The following is a 17,808-nucleotide window of genomic DNA, read 5'->3' on the forward strand; positions in this document are numbered from 1 at the left end:
TAAGGTGACAGAAGACGTGCTTAATTCCTCCTTTCTCCTGGGCTTCCATGGGAGGAAGGCTATGATATACACTGGTTCTCATTAATAACATCAAATCAAACTAGATGTGTGGGGCAGTCATATAAGTTCACAAATGGCAACACTCATCTACCCTTATCTTATGGTGTTCTGCTGCTTTCAAGCCATTTTTCTGCAGCTCAGTTCCAATACCAAAGGTGAGCTAGGTAATGAGATAATTGCATAAAGCCCTTACAGGTCTAGTTTGAGGGCACATGGTGCAGTTACCTTGCAGAAGCTAAGCAGGTCTGAGTCTGGTCAGGGCCTGGATGAGAGACTGCCTGGGGGGGAGGGAGTTCCTTGATGAGAGGCAGGATATAAATGTAATTAAATGGGATGGGGGAGAGGGAAGAAAGGCCGGTTTCACTTCTCACACATGCACTTTTGAGGAAAAAGACCCCAACTCCCACCTTACATGTGAACAGTGCAGACAAAAATGCTTTAACACAAGCTATATGCAAATATTGAGCTACATTCTTGAAGTATTCTCTGCTATTGCGGACATTCTGCTTTGATGTGCTGACAGCTAGCTCTTCATGACAACAGTGCTGGATGCAATAATGCCATCTCTGATGTTTGATGGAGTAAATACTCGTTAACATTTTTAATAAAATAGTTATTTTAATGCAGTATTTAAAATAATTTTAAACATCTGTCAGCAAGACTGAATACACAACCAGGGAAATGCTGTACTTTACATAAATAGTAAAGCTATGCATTTTATTATACAATTATCTTTCTTCTTCTGTCTGCCTTATCCCACCAGTATCTTGCTGACATTTCACACACACAAATAATTCACTATGTAGGTTTAACTAACTTAGTTCAGTTTTTCTAACAGAGAAACTAACTAGATTAGAGCCTCTCAACATTCTGCAGTAGTCCTGGTGTCTTAAGTTAGACGGTTTCCCCAATTTGTAAGGTGGCATACCCAAAAGCTTTGAAAGCCTTTAAAAATAAAGACTTTAATGGTAAAGACATTCAGCTGCTATCTCTTACCCATCCCAGTATACACCCAACATTATACATTATGTGCACAGGGTAGTGCAGAATTTGTAGAAAAGTGCAAAAGGTGTCTTCATATGGCTCTCCACAACCAACTTCTTCTGGAGTGATTCACAGCAGGCAAACCGGCAGGCTCTCTTTAAAGTCCACCAGAACTATCACTTCAGCTCCTTGCAGAGTTTTGTGCCACAGCAGAATTTTTTTCCCTATTAATCGGATTTCAGAATCGCATCCAAACTTCCAGTTTAAGATCAAATCCCTGATAACTGTATGTCTGCTCTTTGATTCCCATAATGTAGGAAGCAGGAGATCAAATAATTATATTCTATACTTTACACAAAGCAGTGTTCCACACTGCAAGAGCCTCCAAGATAGTTCCCTGCTTTAAAGTCTGCACAGATGCAAAACCGAACGCATCCAAAGTCATTGTTATGCTGGAAATGGAATGGAAAGGGCAATCGGCCTGTGTTAAGTGTTCCACCAGATTTGCCTTTTAGATTTCGGCAACTACATTTCCAAAAGCTGCTCGCCCGAACTCTTACAGTTCCAGCTTGCTTCATCCGTCCAGTAGTACTGGCAGCACAAGCCATGCCACTGGGAAGTCCCCTTTCTTTGGAGGCAATAGATTGCAGATCTCACTTTGGCACTTCTTTGGCTTGCTCCCAAGTGGTTTCTCTTCCAGCTAGCTATAGCGAACTCTAAAAACTAGGACAGCTAGCGAGGTTGAATCCTGTAGGCAACACGCTAGCAAGCTGCTTGCCTGCTGGTTTGTGATTAAATACATTCGTCATACCACCCTTCCCCAACTGCAGCATTACAAGGCACAATATTCATGGGATAATATTGCAGATTGAAATACTGACACAAGTGTCGCTTATACTGAACTTCGCAGGCTCCTGAAGCCTTCTGTCTCCAGTGCATTCAGGCAGCATACATGTTTCTAGTAACCACCCTGTAGACTGTTCTAGGTGGTTCCCTTCGTTTAAGAAAAAAGGAAAAGGAAACAGGTGATCACTGTAAACCAAGGTTTCAAGATAGTGCAAACAGGTGTTCTTTGGCAACAAATGCTGGCAAGCCCAAACGCAAACTGCCTAGCCGTTACTTCAGAAGAGCTCGGTACAAGGCTAGAGAGTGCTTCAGCTCTTTTTCTTGTTCCATACAGAATATCAAGTCCCTGAGGCAGATGCGTGTTATTCGTGGATGAAGATTTGGTTTTGCAAGGCTGGGTGATCTGTTTAAGCCCTAGAACAGGAGAAAGGAGAGAAAAGGTGTAGTCATTAAAAATAAATAAAACTCACTGTACAACGTAAGTGCAACTCCAATAGGATCTTATACTGCATGAGCTTCACCCCTCATTATTTGCCCTAACTTTAGAGGTCTCCCATGCAAGCGATTGCTCGACGGGGCACAGCTGTCTTTGCAGGAAACACATGCAATTCAGTATGCTGAGACCCGTTTCTCAAAGAATTGTGTTCAGAGTCTTCAGGAAAAAATAGGATAAAGCTCTTAAATGGCCTCGTCCTGAATATCCGAAAGGAGACCTCAAAAAATTCCACCCCAGCCTTAAGATCTATTGGAGAGGTCCCATTATCAATACCCAGTTATTTAAGGTGTGACGGCCCATGTGCTGCTCCTCCATGGTAGTATATGGAACTTTCCTAGGGGTCGTGGGGTAGTCAGAGCCTCTTTCACTTTTAGGAGAACAGCAAAAAGCCTTCTTAGGCTTCATGTCAAGCTATCTCACACTGCTTTTAAAACTGACCATATAACCTTAGTATATGGTTTCATTATTGTTGGAAGCCACCCAGAGTGGCTGGGGCAACCCTGTCAGATGGGCAGCATATAAAATATTATTATTATTAACATTAGCTGCTTTAAGTGGGACAGAAATGTTTTTTTTATTTAATCCAAACCACCTTAAGGATATAGAACAAAAGAATTTTAGACTTGTTTAGAAAGTAGGGAAACAATACAAGCCAACACATTTAAACGCTTGGCGACTGGCATGAAGTATATCCATAGGAAATGCTACTGCTACTACTTTGACATCAGCAAACAGACTTAAGTTGATACCTGCTTTCTCTCCCAAAAGAAAGACTATTTCTCCCACTAACATGATACAAGACAACACCAGCTGAAAACTGAAATAAGAATGCCATCGTTTTGAAGCTTTCCATTTGTTCAATGGCTTGGAACAAAATAGGCATGGGAGAAATATCGTGGCCATGTACAGGGAGAGAGAGAGGTCCCTCTTGTCTTGGTAAGACACAAAAGGGTCACAGTTCAAAGTAAGACAGCCCCTTACGGGGAGGGGAAGCAAGGGGGGTGGCTAGCTTTGTAGCACAGCTGCCACTACAGGGTTGAAGAGGAGGTCACTCCAACAGGATGCAGCAGAAAGCTCAAGGCATTATTACAAATGAAAGAAGCCTCAGGGGATTCCTCAGCAATCCAATAGCCATGTCCTTCAGAAGTCAAATAACTTTAGGGAGGGGAAAGTATTTACTTTCTAAACAGAGACCAGCTTAGAGGGCTTAAAACTGAGCATTCACACACAAACCTGTTCATTCTCATGTAGCCCTTTGAAAAACAAAGTGTAAAGGACAAAAACCTCAAAATTCCCCATGAGCAATCTCCGTATCTGGATCCATCTCTCCACCCTTGAGAACAGTCATAGCTTGAGCTCATGTAAGGTTTACTCAGAGGTTTGAGTTCAGTGGGGCTTCCTTGTGGGATAGTGTGCACTGCAAGGATGGGGAATCTTTTCAACCTGAGGGCAAGCATGAGGGGGTTGTTTTTGATTTTCTTAAACCAGTACAACGCATGTGGATTATGGGTTTTGCCATATTCACAAAAGAGCACACATATTTGTGTATGCTTCTAATCATATGCAAATTTACATCCTCCCTTGCGTGGGGTGAAGGTGACAAACATAAATTAGGAGCCAAGTGCAAGCAAGCAAGCAAGGAATGTTTCTGACAAAACAATAATTGTATTTCTATACTAGAAAGGACTTCACCTGTTCAATTTCTGCCTGCCACACAGCCGTTCCAAGCACAAGAGCCCTGCTCTCCCCCCGGTGCCAACCCTAAACCATGCAAATAACACTCTCTTGATTTTCTCTGTAGATTAAGATAATGGAGAAAGACTGCCTGCCCTAGTTCTTCGCAGTTACTCAATACACGGCATAATTTCTGAAGCATATGTTACACCCTTTGCTCCGAAACCTCTTCCACTGCTTCCATGTTTGAAGGTGCTGGCTGCAATTACTTAGGGATTAAAATAAGTCACTCTGTTGTAAATCTGAGGAGAGTGTCTGAACATGTACATACATGCTGTAAACCAGTCCCAGCATAATTTAACTTGACTCTCTCCCTGTCATCTCAAGTTTTTACTGACCATATATCCCTTGGTTATTATATTTGTTCTGCTTTTTGTGTTGCCTTCATTTTAGCCTCTCTTTCACGGGCCCAATAAGTAGACTACTCATACCACTGGAGACAAGGTTGCCCAGTAATTTACATATCTTCCCCATGTATTCTCTTCTGTTCAAAGTACTGAATTTGCATCATTCACGTGTTGTCTCACAAAGCACAAATATAAGCAGTGCCTTTTTTGTGATGGAACAGAGTACCATCGCCTCTTTTTTTACTGGCCATGAGTGTTGGTTAAGGTTAAGTGAAGTTTTCCTCCAACATCTATTTAACCAAGCAACACTTGAGTCTCTCTCAGGGAACCTTCCCAAGGCAACAGATTTGAGCTTCTCCCACACTGGGTGTGGAGTTGTTTAAACTTTGTCAGGATGAGCCCGTCATTTTTATGATTATTTTGTATTGTCTTTCTTTTATATTATGTTTTATTGTACTTCTAAATGTTGTTGCATACACCCCAATATTTTATATGAGGGGCAGTCTAGAAATATTTTTATGAAGTAGATAAATATGATAACTTAATCAAATGCACACAATAGCCCATATAGCTTTTAGCTTACATGTAGAATTTGGAAACAGATGTGCAAACTGAACTCTAAATGGAAGATTGGCATAAAATCTGGGAGACTTATCCAAGCCTTTCATTATGTGCCAAAATAAAAGAACTGTCATGCAAAATCCTATCTAGGGCTCCCCCCAAAATAATAATATACAAAACCAGATTGGTCTCTGGTTTAAGCTGGTATGCATGTTATGTTTTTTAGATGCTTTAATTGCTTTAAAATGTTTTTAGATTGTTTAAAGTATGTTTTCATTTCACTTTAAATTGTATTGTTTAACATTCTGATGTTTGTTGCTCTGGCCTCCTTTGGGCGGCAGGGCAGGATACAAATTTAATAAATAAAAGTGTGCTTTTCCACATTGTGAGAATGTGAAGCTGTAGCAAGGTTTTCGTTTTTCCTGCTGCTGTATATGAAAGCTGATGAGTCGTATCACAGACACCATCCTTCCTCGAATCCAGCCAACAATTTGCTGCATTCTTTTAATAGTTAGCATGACAAATACAAAGTTAACAGACATTAGCAATAATGTTACATGGTTGATGTACTAAGCTAATCATCACTAGTCCAAGAAATACTCAAGGGCCAAAAATACAATTATATAGTATCCATTCTCAAGAGACGATCAGAAGAATGAGCATTAAATTTAAAGGTTCTGCAATTTGTTCCAAAAGCATTTATATAATGTTTTCTTATGCGTGTACAATACATACATGTAATGAAGTCATGCCAGGTAAGAGATCCACCCTTGTTTCTCATTTACCGTTGGCAGATAAGCTTGAGTTAGCCAAACAGTGGAATTTCTTTCACTCTCCCCATCAAGTCAATTGCAGAATATTCTCATGAGAAATCTACGCAGCAAACTTTGGCCAAATGAAACAATACAAAAAAAGCTCAACAGCTTTTGTGTCCGGATTTTTAACTTTTTGAAATATGGCAACCTTATGCTGTGCTGCATTTTGTTTTTTGAAAAAGTTTTAAACCTACACTGGCTTTTTAAAAAATATAAAATAAAACCAGTAGAAATCTCATGTAAGACAACTTCCTTTAAGGTTTTTATTAGCCAATGCAAGATTAGGGTTTCACAATGAAACCAGAATTCTGAAAACGAAACAAACTTCAGTTGCCAAGAGATTGTAAAGTGGAAAACATGCTTCAAACCAGAGAATTCTGCTTTTTTCTTCTTCTTCTTCTACAGGTCAAGTGCCCACAGCACCACTGTGAGGTGCTCCATCAATGTGCCATGTTGAAAAGCAACACTTATAAAGAACTTCAGTTGACCTTCTATTTCTTACTGGGATGAAAAAGTCTCCAAGACAGCTCTCTGACAGTAAAATAAGTAAATTCAAATACTATACAGCACTTTTGATTTTTAAAAAGGAGAATGAGAACTCTTAGGACACCTCATGGCATGACAGACATGTTTTCACTTGAACAATTTAGGAATAAATGTGTATGTTTATGATCCAATTATCTTCACTCATGCTGGAACTTCACTAAACTGTCAAAGATCTGCAAGAGACTAGGTATTAATATTCTGTTGTGTAGCTTTCCTCCCCCAACTTACATTGTGACATTTCTACAAGTCCTTTCAAATGTAACCAACAGAGTGTTTTACATATTGAGACAAATTACTGGAAATGTAGTGTCAGTTTACTCATGATTATGCCCAAGATTCATGCTTACATGTCACTATCTGTGGCTGCATCAGATCCTTAATCTGTACCTGGAGGTAACAAATACTGTACAAAATGTGTCATGTTAACTTAATAGACGATTATTAAACTGAAATATTCTGGCTCTTTGCCACATCATTTTAGGCAATATATCATCAACTAAATTATAAAACTCTTGACCCTTCACATGTCATCAACGTTTGTGTTATCAATATGTTTAGCCCAGAGCTACAATACAATTAGTCATTTAAATTGCAGATATCTTTCACACAAGAAAATAATTAAGTTCATCTCTGTACAGGAATGGCATTCTATGGGCCTGTGAGCTGCACTGCTTAAACCTATAAATGGCAGTCTAGAATATTTTAGCCAATTTACAGGCAAACATCTGACGTTGTGAGTGTGGCCCAAACTGACAACCTTCTACGAAATTCAGAGATGAAACTGAAACTCCACCATCCACTGACAGATGTGACATACAACACATTTGTTGCTTCCTAGTCTCTTCCAATGAGACTGTGTCTCAATTACAGAGAGTCCCAAGATGCACCAAGCACTTACAATTGAGGAGACTCAGTCAGCATGCAAGTCAAGGAAGCTGACAAGCTTCTGAACCCAGGAGTAAGGAATCTGCAATCCTCCAGAGGCTGTTGGACTATAATTCCTATCAGCCCAGTCAGCATGCCCTACGGTCAAGGATGATGGGGCAGCAGTAGGTTCCACAGCCCTGCTCTAGAATATACATTTGTCTGCACAATTAGCTGAAAGTCAGTCAATTTGTGCATTATTCCACAACCATGGGAGTCAGCGCTTAAGGGGGCTTGAACTGTTATGAAGACACAAGTTCCTTTCTGGCTACCCTGTGCCTGTGTTAAGGAGTACAGAACATTAGCACCACAATCATGGCAACAACCTGGTTGTCCCCATAGTTTTTGCCAATGCACCAATAGTGTCAAGTATGGTGCACACACTGATACCGAAGAGATAGCTATCAACCCTATTTCACATAGATATGAGCATATAGGCACAGTGCTGCAAATGTGATTTTTGAAGAATCAAATCAAAAGGTAAATCTTGCTTCAAACCTCTAATCTTCAGGAGAAGAGTGTCCAGGCTTATGCAGTCAAAATGGCAGCATCAACACAGAAGAGGGTACTCATAGGAACCCTGGGATTGGAACGTCACCACCAACTAATGTTCTATATGTGGCAATGAATGGGAAGACTTCCTTGGGCAGAGTTTAACTGCTTTCACAGGAAAGTGCCAAGGAGAAGTCTGGAAAAAGTGACCTGGCCCTCAGGTAATAATGGCAACCTTCCCAGGAGATGTCTACCCAAAACACTTGGCACGCTGGGAGGGGCATAAGCAACATAAACTAGTTCACTCCCCCCCCCAAAAAAAATGCTTTAGCTATCCATATAACTGTATATATATGAATTAAATGCATGCTTCTGGTGCATTACCTCTAGTTTTATTTAACACTTATAGAAAGATAAATAACTGGAAATGGTCAGATGTGTGTCAAACTGCTTAAGCTCTTTGACATTTAACAGCTTTAGAAAATAAGTATCTTTGCACTCGATGGATATAGTTCTACATATTTAAATTAGACATGTTTTCTCAAAATATGCTTTTGGTGATTCCTAGTGTGTACAGGCCCCCAAGCCATATTCTTCCATTTCAAGGCCATCCTTTCATCTCTGAACAGAACACTGTTTACTCATCAGGATGTTTTGCTTTCCTTGTTATGCGTATACTGCAAGCATTCTGCTTCTATAAAAAAAAAAGATTTCTCAGAGATTATTTGATTTAAAAACTACTTTACAGTCATAACTCTTCAGATCCATTTACAATACACCTCACCATTTCTAAACCCCAGCAAAGAACCAGGACACTTCAACACTGGTTGGAACAAACTGCTGGACCCTTTAGCACTCTAATATCCGACAAACTAAAAAGGAATTTGCACAGGAAGTCCCAGCATCTATGTAAAAGATTAAAGCTCCCAGAGATTTGTGTACTGTAAAATAATGTTACAACACATGCCACTCTTCCTCTCATGGTTAGAAATCTAAGCCTCTGCAGCATGGGCTGGCAAATATTGGTGGCCACATTCTCCCACTCCCATACCTAGTGATATTAAAGTTATGGCCTGTCTCAAATTACTTGGCAAAATTATATTCAAGAAAGCAGGCCCCATCACACTCAAATATTCAACCTGGGTCATGTTGCTTTTTTGTAGTTGAATACCAAAATATATTCTTCATACACCTAAAACTGTTAAGTCTTAACACAACATTGTGTTCCCACTTCACAGCTACACTTGCGGGTGAGCTGCAGTTGGTTGTCTCTCCCTGTTGAAAGTCCACTCTGGCCAACTAATTTCTGTAGTGCAGGGATAGGGGTCCTTCATGCCCCCAGATGTTGTTAGACTCCAGCTCCCATAGGTCCTTCCCAATGTGACCAAAGGCCAGGATGGTGGGAGTTGGAGTCCATCAACATCTACAGGTCCCCCACCTCTGCTATGTTTGGAGCATCACTCGTAGGTGCTTAGAAACCAAATGAATTAACTGACTTGCTACATATTTTATAGACACCCTTATAAAGATGCAAAGTGTAGGCATAGCATGCCTTAATGAGTGCTTCCCTTTATGTTGCACAAAATGTTGGATGCTATTGTTCTGATGTATAACTCTATTGCCACTGGCATTTTCATCTAGTGTTATGTAGGGTTACAGCACAAGTGTTTAATAAGGTAGGAACAGCATCAGTGACAGCAAGAATATGTCTAAGGGGCAGCCATTATATTATCCTCTAGAATTATAGAAAAGTAAAAGCTAAGAATAATTACTACCTTGCTCTGCTGTAGCCTTCACCTACTTAATAGTAAACACCATGATTTACCTAATGAAAGCCGAATGGTTAAGGGAGGGACCTGGGAAAGTTGTTATACCAAGCTCATGATTTTAAATCTTTTAGCAGTAATTAAGGTAGATAAAAGCTCATTCTACAGGCTGCAAGAAGATAGCCACTAATTTATTAAAATTTCAAGGCACACACCCAAGCTCAAAGGCAAGATAATATCCCTGTTGGTGGACTGATTCACTTTTGTTGGCTAGTCAAAAAATTATTCCACCATTCTTGCCCTGAGAAGCAAAATATTATACCAGAGCTCACTTGTCCCCTGAACATCCTTAAAATTCTGGGCAACATTGTTAGGGAACAGCCATTGGTTTTAAACATCCCATGTGGGTGTCCTCCATTCGAAGGCGATGGGTGCTCCAGTCCAACCTCATCGGGAGTACGCCATGTTAGCAAAGGCAAATAGGTATTTCAAGTGAACTTTTAAATTTCTTTGAAATAGCTGGCTAGTTTTATAATGTGGGGGGGGGGGGGGGTTGAAATGTATTCAGACGATCATTCTAGCTTTTTTTAAATATTTGTTTTATATCTAGACTTAACAGCAACCAAAATAGTTAGGCAGAAGAAGAGTTCTTGACTGACGGAAACCCAGGAACTTTCCATTCACCATCATGCAGAAGCAGGTGGGATAACAAGAGCAAATGGATTTTCTTTCATTATTCGGGAACTTATATATATATATATATAGAGAGAGAGAGAGAGAGAGAGAGAGAGATGAGATGAGATGAGATTCAGGATGAGAATTCTGAAATGCTGTGAGACATCCAAGATAGGTGGGAAAAGACTTGAGGCTTGCCTTAGATATCATACAAATGATGCCCATGACATTTGCACAACCACAGCCAATGGAAAAGACACTAGCCACCCCTGTCCTCTTGCTACGTTTTACTACAGGAGTAGTAAAATACCATTCCTTTTCAGAACACAACTCATAATCATGCAGAACTTTTCTGGATGCCAAGAGGCTGCTTCATTGCCGCTAAAACTGATAAATATCAAGTCGCGTGAAATTCCAACAATATACAAAACAGAAACACAGTTCAGCTGGAAGATACTAAACCAAGAAGGGTTACTGCACGTACCTCCAGTCCGGATGAATCCAGTGGCCTCTTTTTTCTTGGCCCAATGGCTGCCAGAGCTGCATGGTTAGCCTCCATTTGCTGCATTTGTGCAAGTTCTAATTGCTGCAACTAATTTAGGAAGAAAAGAGGAAGTTATGAGTAGGTTGATCTGCAGTACCCTGAAAGTCACGGCTCAACTTGAGTCAGTTAGTCTTAGCCTTGGCCAGTCTTCTACAGTTAGAAATTCATGAACCGAGTGTGTTCTTGTTTGCTTGTTATCCCATTTGTATAGCAATAAAAAGGTTCAACAAGAAGCATATTTAGGGACATCATTCTATAGGGCACTATACATTTGTTTTGGAAAAAAATACATACTTCAGTGGAATATTTACCATTTAAGAAAGTATGTAATAATCTCTTTAATATTAAGCATCCCATTCTCCATTTCCTATATTAAAAATACAATTTATTCTGAAAGAATCTATTAATACTATTTTAGCTTATGTTTCCTCCGTCTTGCAGGAAGCAGTTTTGATTTATGAATATTTACCTAAACCTCATTCTGGCTGCTATTTGTAATAGGCTGAGATGGCTAGAGCAATGCAGGTAGCCACCGCATACATCTCTTAGCACCAGATCACAAATACATACATGCAAAATACTTGAGAACTCTGCACTATGACAAGATGCAAATATATGAATCACTTCTACTGAGAAGTATTGCACAGGAGGTATCAAGTTCCAACCTGTTAAATCTGCCATGGCCAATTCACAAAAATAAGTTTAGTGCATGTTGCAGACAGACAGTTGTGCTATGTGAACCAGCTCCCATATGCCTTTACACCCTAAATTCATCCCTCGAGGGATGAATTCAGCTACAGCAGCTTACAGCAGGGATAGCTACATGCACTCCCGATGTTGTTGCAACTGCCATCAGCCCTGGCCAACATGGCCAATTGCCAGGGAGTATGGGAGCTGGGAATCCAAAACATCTGGAGAACCACAGGATAGATATGTTACTTATCCCTAAACCAGATGAAGCAATGTCCCACCAAGTCTCAAGACTAGTACTCTATAGACTTCTCAGCACTACTATATATTTGCTCAGAAGGCACAAGTCTTGAGATCAGAAGCCAGCCAGAAAGCATTTCAAGCCCATTTTCCCTTCTTCGATTTTTCCATCTGCTACAAGTACAAAGATTTTTTAAAAAACCTGTGTAAAGATCAAATTGCTATGAAAACGTTGCAGAAATTGTAAAATGGTCTTTGTTGCTGCTGGCCTTTTTAATAATAATATATAGGTTTTTTAAAAGTCTGGTCTTGAAGCAGTCAGGAGTTTCTAGGTGACACAATAACCATTTTAGTTAATCTGACCTGAAGCACAAATAAAGTGGAGGCACATTTTTTTAAGCCCTTCCCAATGGTGAAATGGCATTTGCAGCATAGCTGTAATCACATGAAGCAATTTTTAAGAAGGGGAAACTGCTCTGTTCTCCTGTTCAGTTTTAAGAAAAGATTTCCTTACCATCTCACAGAAATTGGATTTTTCCACTTTCATAAAACTTGCAGACACACACACACACACCACATTTCAGTACAAGTAGGAAGGGCAAGTATTTTAGTTTAGGAAGAAGTACATTGACTTGTTGCTTTTGACGCACTTAAACTCTTCAGATGCTAGGCAGTTGATGGTCACTTGAACTATTGTTTTATTTTGCCCATGCACCAGGGCATTCTGAATACTTAATGTGCTTTAATAAACAGAAAGCATTATCTACTTCACTGTGGTACAGAGCAAGCATTATCCACCTGATAGGTACAGAAATAATACATTCCAGAGGGCAGTGAAGGCTCCAAACAACCTTCAAGTGCCATTTTACATTCAAGGGAAGCTGGTTTGAAACCTTTAGCCCTCATAGGTTCATAATTTAGCCAGCAGAATTCCTCTCCATGTTGCCCTTCCAACAGGAGATGCAAATGCAACTAAACTATCCAATGACTGTTGCACCTATTACCACCTGTCATGCCATCTGATATGTAAAACGAGTGACATTAGTTCAGGTCAGATGCAATGGGAAACTAATCTCTCATGGCATGAATGAGACATGGAAAGTTTCAGGCTTGTATGCACTTCCCTCTTGTCTCATCTACTTGAACTTTCAATCCTGATTTTGAACTGTGCAGTTTTACATGGTGTGCAAATCTGACTTGGTGCATTCTCATGTAGGACAGTAAACAGCCCACAAAAAGAACAACTGCAGCTGAAAGTTTATAGGAACAAAGGCTACTATGTGGCTTTCATGGACTGATGGAAGGTTTTATTAGAAAATGTATACCTACTCCAAACAGAGAACTGTGCTAAGTCTGGGTGTCACAGTTTAAGGAGGCCTTTGGAAAAAAAACCTGTAGTGTGTCCAATAGGCAACCAGGACAAAAGGCTTGGAAACCATGTCCATAAAGAACTGTTCAAAGAACTGAGTATGTTTAGCTTGAAGAGAGTATAATGGAGAAACAGGATAGTGGCCTTCAAATATATCAGGCACGTCCAACCTAAAGTTGGTTGCGATCTATCAACAAGTATCAAAAACTGGCAGTGATCTACCACCCTCCAAAGTCATTTAAGTTAAATAAATAAATAAATGGATCTTTATTTCACAGATATAGTAGCTATATATGGATATCATTATGACAGATCCAAATAGCTACTAGATGGACAAGTAACTAAACAAGTGAGGAAAGTCAAACTATATTTTTATATTAGTTTGCACAGATCTGAGGAGCCAGCTTCTCTCTTTGTGTGTTAACTCTTTCCCTTCTGAGTTGCTTCCTTCCTTGTTCCGTGATTCTCCTTCGCTGCTTCTGTCCCCGCCCCCATCAAAGGGAGCCTTCCCAAGCAGCTCCTCCTTGCGCCTCCCTCTGTCTCTGGCAGCCGCCTCCTTCCCCATTGAGAAAGCCAGGCTAAACCCACCTCCCCTCTTCCAGCAGCATCACAGAGACCTCCCCCCACCTCCCTCGTGCCTCCCTCCATCTCCCCGCATGCGCTGCTCAGAGAAAGGCCCTGTGATTGACCAGAAACAACCTCGCGGTCCACCGAGGTCTCGCAATTGATGTGTTGTACATGGCTGAACTATATGAAGACCTGTCACACAGAAGATTGAGCAGACTTGTTCTCTGGTGCTCCAGAAGAGCAGTGCTAGAAATAATAGGTGGAAATTGCAGGGAAGGTGATTTTGGATAAGCATTAGGAGAAACTTCCAAATAGCAACAGCTTCCCCACTAACAGTGGAACAAACTGTCTTGGGAGTTGGTGGGCTCTCCTTTGCTGGAGGTGCTTAAGCAAAAGTGGGCAGGCATCCATCAGGGATGCTGTATGTCCTGCTTTTAGGCAGGGGGTTGGACTAGATCTCCAAAGTCCCTTATAGCTCAACCACTCTAAAAAAAAAACACCACACACAAACACACACAAAAAACCCAAACAAATACACAAGATGAAAAATGCAATAAAACCAAACACCATTTTACAGCCTATAATATTCACGTATGGACTCTGCAATCTTCCTGCTCTCTTTTAGACCTTTGTTGTCAAAAAGTTCAACTTACTGTCTAGCACAGTGTTTCCCAAACTTGGGTCTCCAGCTGTTTTTGGACTACAGTTCCCATCATCCCTGCTAGGTAGGGGTGATGGGAGTTGTAATCCAAAAACAGCTGAAGACCCAAGTTTGGGAAACACTGGCTTAGCAGCTTTTCCTGTTCCTGATTTATTTTTTAAAAAGAATGTATTCAGCCATCAGCTTCTCAAATTACTTCTTTGCTTGCTTCAGTTTATGCTCATTTATGAGAATTTCCCCCCTCATTTGGATAAGACTTCTATTTTTTAAGGAACCCTTCTTCCCATTTATAGCTTCCTTGACCTTGGCATTTATGCCTGCTTGAATCCTCTTGGCACTTGTTCATCACCATTCTAGTCTGTAGTACTACTGCAGTGATTTAAAAGAAACTTCAAAGCTGCCTGAAGAGGTCTGACCCACCTGACCCACCCCTTCAACTTCCTTTTAACTAATCCCCTCATTTGAGAAGTTTCATCTTTTGAAGGCAGGTGCAAGTGCTAAAATTTCCAAGCAACTTTCCCCTTACATATTGTGGCCACTTTCCCCAAGTGGTCCAGCAACACTTAAACACCATATCATGGGTAGGCAAACTAAGGCCCGGGGGCCGGATCCGGCCTAATCACCTTCTAAATCCAGCCTGCGGACAGTCTGGCCCCCAACAAAGTCTGTGGGGGGAAATTTGCTGACCCCTGCACTACATCCTGGGTACTGCATGACATTAGGTTAACACCTTGCCTCTTGCTCTGTGGCCTCCATGAGGAATGATTATGACTTAGAATAACTTGCAGCATCTTGAAATTTTGTCCAGCATTATCTTAAACCACATTTTACCTACTCAGTGTGAGGATTGTTGAAACCACCACCCACCACATCTTATGCTCTGGCTACAGGTAAGAGTTGAGAATGAAAGCAATATCTAAAGCTTACCATAAAGCCAGAGGAAGGGTGGTATTGGAAAGGAGAACAAATACCAGAAGGTCAAAGATGAGCTGTTTTGACCAACAGGTCAAACTTGTAATCATCAGGAATGGTTTCAACTTGGAAAGTAATCCCTTTTAGTTATTCCCATCCCAAAATCAACTTTGAAAGTTACGTCTCAAGTTCCGTTTCTACCTGGGGAAATGATGGCAAGGCAGCATGACAGTACCAAAGCACTGTTATCCATGGAGTTGTGCATATGCTGTTAGGAGAGGCTCAGAACTTACAGGGTTAAGAGTTCTGAGTGATGACGCCTCACATTCTGAGGGCGGGCTTAGAACACTGAAGGGAGTGGTTTCTCTGTGTTCTTTCAGTGTGCGTGTTAGCTCCGTTGAGAGAGCAAGCGACATGTCCGCTCTGTCGCCAGGAGATTTATAGATGTTGTGTTTTGCTAAGGAATAAAGACTTTAAGATAAGGAGACTGCTGCGTTTCAGCCTGAGTTATTGCCTTCGCACGAAGAACGTTCAAGCTTCTGTTCCGCTGTGTTTTACAAGCTCTGCTGAGTCAAAGGTCCCAGGGGGGAAGACCAGAGCGCAAAGGAAGTGTGCCGGACCCCCCGGACGAAATTGACCCTCAACAGGTTATGGAGATCAGCAATAAAGATAAGCAACGTTCGTGCGTGTGAGAGGCCTGCAGCCAAAGGCCAGCTGATGAGACGCTGGGAAGTGAAACTGCAGGCAAAGAGGCTGAGGAGCAGCCAAAGGCAGCTAAGGAGTAGCTGGAGCCAGCCAGGAGCTCGCTGGGAGGAGCTGGGATCTGCCGGACCGGGAGGTGCTACTCTACCTGTAAGTAGGCTGAGCCCCGGGGGAGAGATGGCAGACAGCCATGAATCGTCAATCCCTTTTGATAAGATGGACGGGAGCAAGGCCTGGGCCGGGAGAAGGCAGGCACTGAAGAAAGCAGTGGGAGCCAGGCCAGAGGGGGCTGAGAATTGCTCTGAGGAAGCTGCAAGCCCAGGAGGGGCTGGAAGTCCAGGAGGGGCTGAGGGACGCCCAGAAGGCCCAGAGGGGGCTGGGACTGTGTTGGAGGGCTGCCGGAATGCCCCTACACGTGAGCTGCATGCTGGAGAACAGCTGAGAGAAGAGAAAAGCTTTGCACCAGAGAATGGAGTTGCAGGCCATTCCAAGAGTCTTGAGAGTGCCCAGGCTGTTTGGCAGGAGCTGGAGGGGGTTTGCAGAGAAACCACAGCAGAAGCCAAAAGCCATTTTCCCAACGGCAGGAAAGCCTCAAGGAGGAGTGCTGCTGGAAAGGTTGGGGGGCCAGAGAAGACCAAAGGCAAGTTTGCAAAGTTTTCCACTAAGCGATGTTTTGTTTGTGCCTCGGCTGAACACCTGCGTCGCAACTGCCCACAGAGAGCAAGGGAGCCAGGGCAGGATGTGTTCAAGGTCGCTTCCCATGGGAACCAGCCGGGTTTCCATGGCAACTGGGCCTGCAAAGGGAGCAGGCGTGAGAAAGCTTATCAGCTGACTGCGTCGATGGCTGTTTTGGAGAACACCTGCAGCAAGAGCCCCAAGGTCGGGGGCAGCAGGAAGTCAGTTGCTAAGGCAACAAAGAAGGACAACTCCGGAGGGGGGAGAGTCCTACGTTGGGTTGTTGACTCGGCTGCGAATGCCCATTTGGTAACAGCGCCACCTGATGGACAAATGTTGAACTGCAAGGCTGTTTCAACTGAGAAAACAGTTAAATTTGCTACAGGTTCACAGGGACGTGTCACACTTCTTTGAAGTCTCTCAGCCCCACTCACCTCACAGAGTGTTTGTTGTGGGGGAGGAAGGGAAAGGAGATTGTTAGCCGCTTTGAGACTCCTGAAGGGGAGTGAAAGGCGGGATATCAAATCCAAACTCTTCTTCTTCTTCTTCTTCTTCTAACCCATGTTTCTAACATGTTTGTCTCTTTCTTACAGGCTGAATTGAAGGTTTATGTTCTCCCTGAGATAAAACATTGCCTGCTATCTGTACCGTGCCTTTTACTGGAGGGAGGGGGGAACACTCATGTTTCATGTGCATGCGTGTGGCACAAGAGAATGTCACATGGGTCCTGTGAGGACATTCAGATGTTATCAGAATGCACCAAAGGGTGCAAGGTAAGAGAATGTGGTGCAACCCTAAATTGCAGGGCTTGTAGAAAAGCCAAGAGCAAGGGATGCAGTTATCCCAGAGTGGAGAGGGTAACCACAAAGCCTTTTGAGCTTGTGCACGCAGACCTGTTTGGGCCTATGCCTCAGCCAAGTCTGGGCAAAGCCAGGCATCTGCTGATTTTGATCGATGATTTTACTAGGAACTCCTGGGCTTTTTCTCTGACAACGCAGGAGGAAGCAACGCAACTGATCAAAGCTTGGGTTGCTGAGGTGGAACTGAGGTTCTCCACCAAGGTGCAAGGGTTCAAATGTGACCGAGGTTCAGAGGTCACTGGGTCTGCTCTAAAGGGTTTCTTTCGCCAGAGGGGGATACGTCACAAGGTGACTTCTCCTCAGGAGAGTGGTGTGGCAGAGCTTAGGAGTAAAGCTCTGGTT

The 17,808-nt window shown here is 42.2% G+C and overlaps 1 protein-coding gene across 3 annotated transcripts in view; it reads right to left on the reverse strand.

Annotated features, from left to right (window-relative positions):
* Positions 1 to 1,252: 1,252 nt before the first annotated feature.
* TAF4B (TATA-box binding protein associated factor 4b) overlaps positions 1,253 to 17,808 on the reverse strand; it is a 54,692-nt gene continuing 38,136 nt past the window's right edge. For 2 of the 3 annotated variants that reach the window (XM_053396339.1, XM_053396338.1), the window contains exons 14-15: positions 10,731 to 10,838; positions 1,253 to 2,304 (exon numbers count right to left, since the gene is read on the reverse strand). In XM_053396339.1, the coding sequence (XP_053252314.1) occupies positions 2,161 to 2,304; positions 10,731 to 10,838 (252 nt within the window). In that variant the 3' untranslated portion in view covers positions 1,253 to 2,160. Of the gene's footprint in view, positions 2,305 to 6,386; positions 8,500 to 10,730; positions 10,839 to 17,808 lie in introns of those variants that run through there. The other variant, XM_053396340.1, reaches the window with a different exon arrangement.

Source organism: Podarcis raffonei, chromosome 7, assembly GCF_027172205.1.
Source record: "Podarcis raffonei isolate rPodRaf1 chromosome 7, rPodRaf1.pri, whole genome shotgun sequence".
NCBI lineage: Eukaryota > Metazoa > Chordata > Lepidosauria > Squamata > Lacertidae > Podarcis > Podarcis raffonei.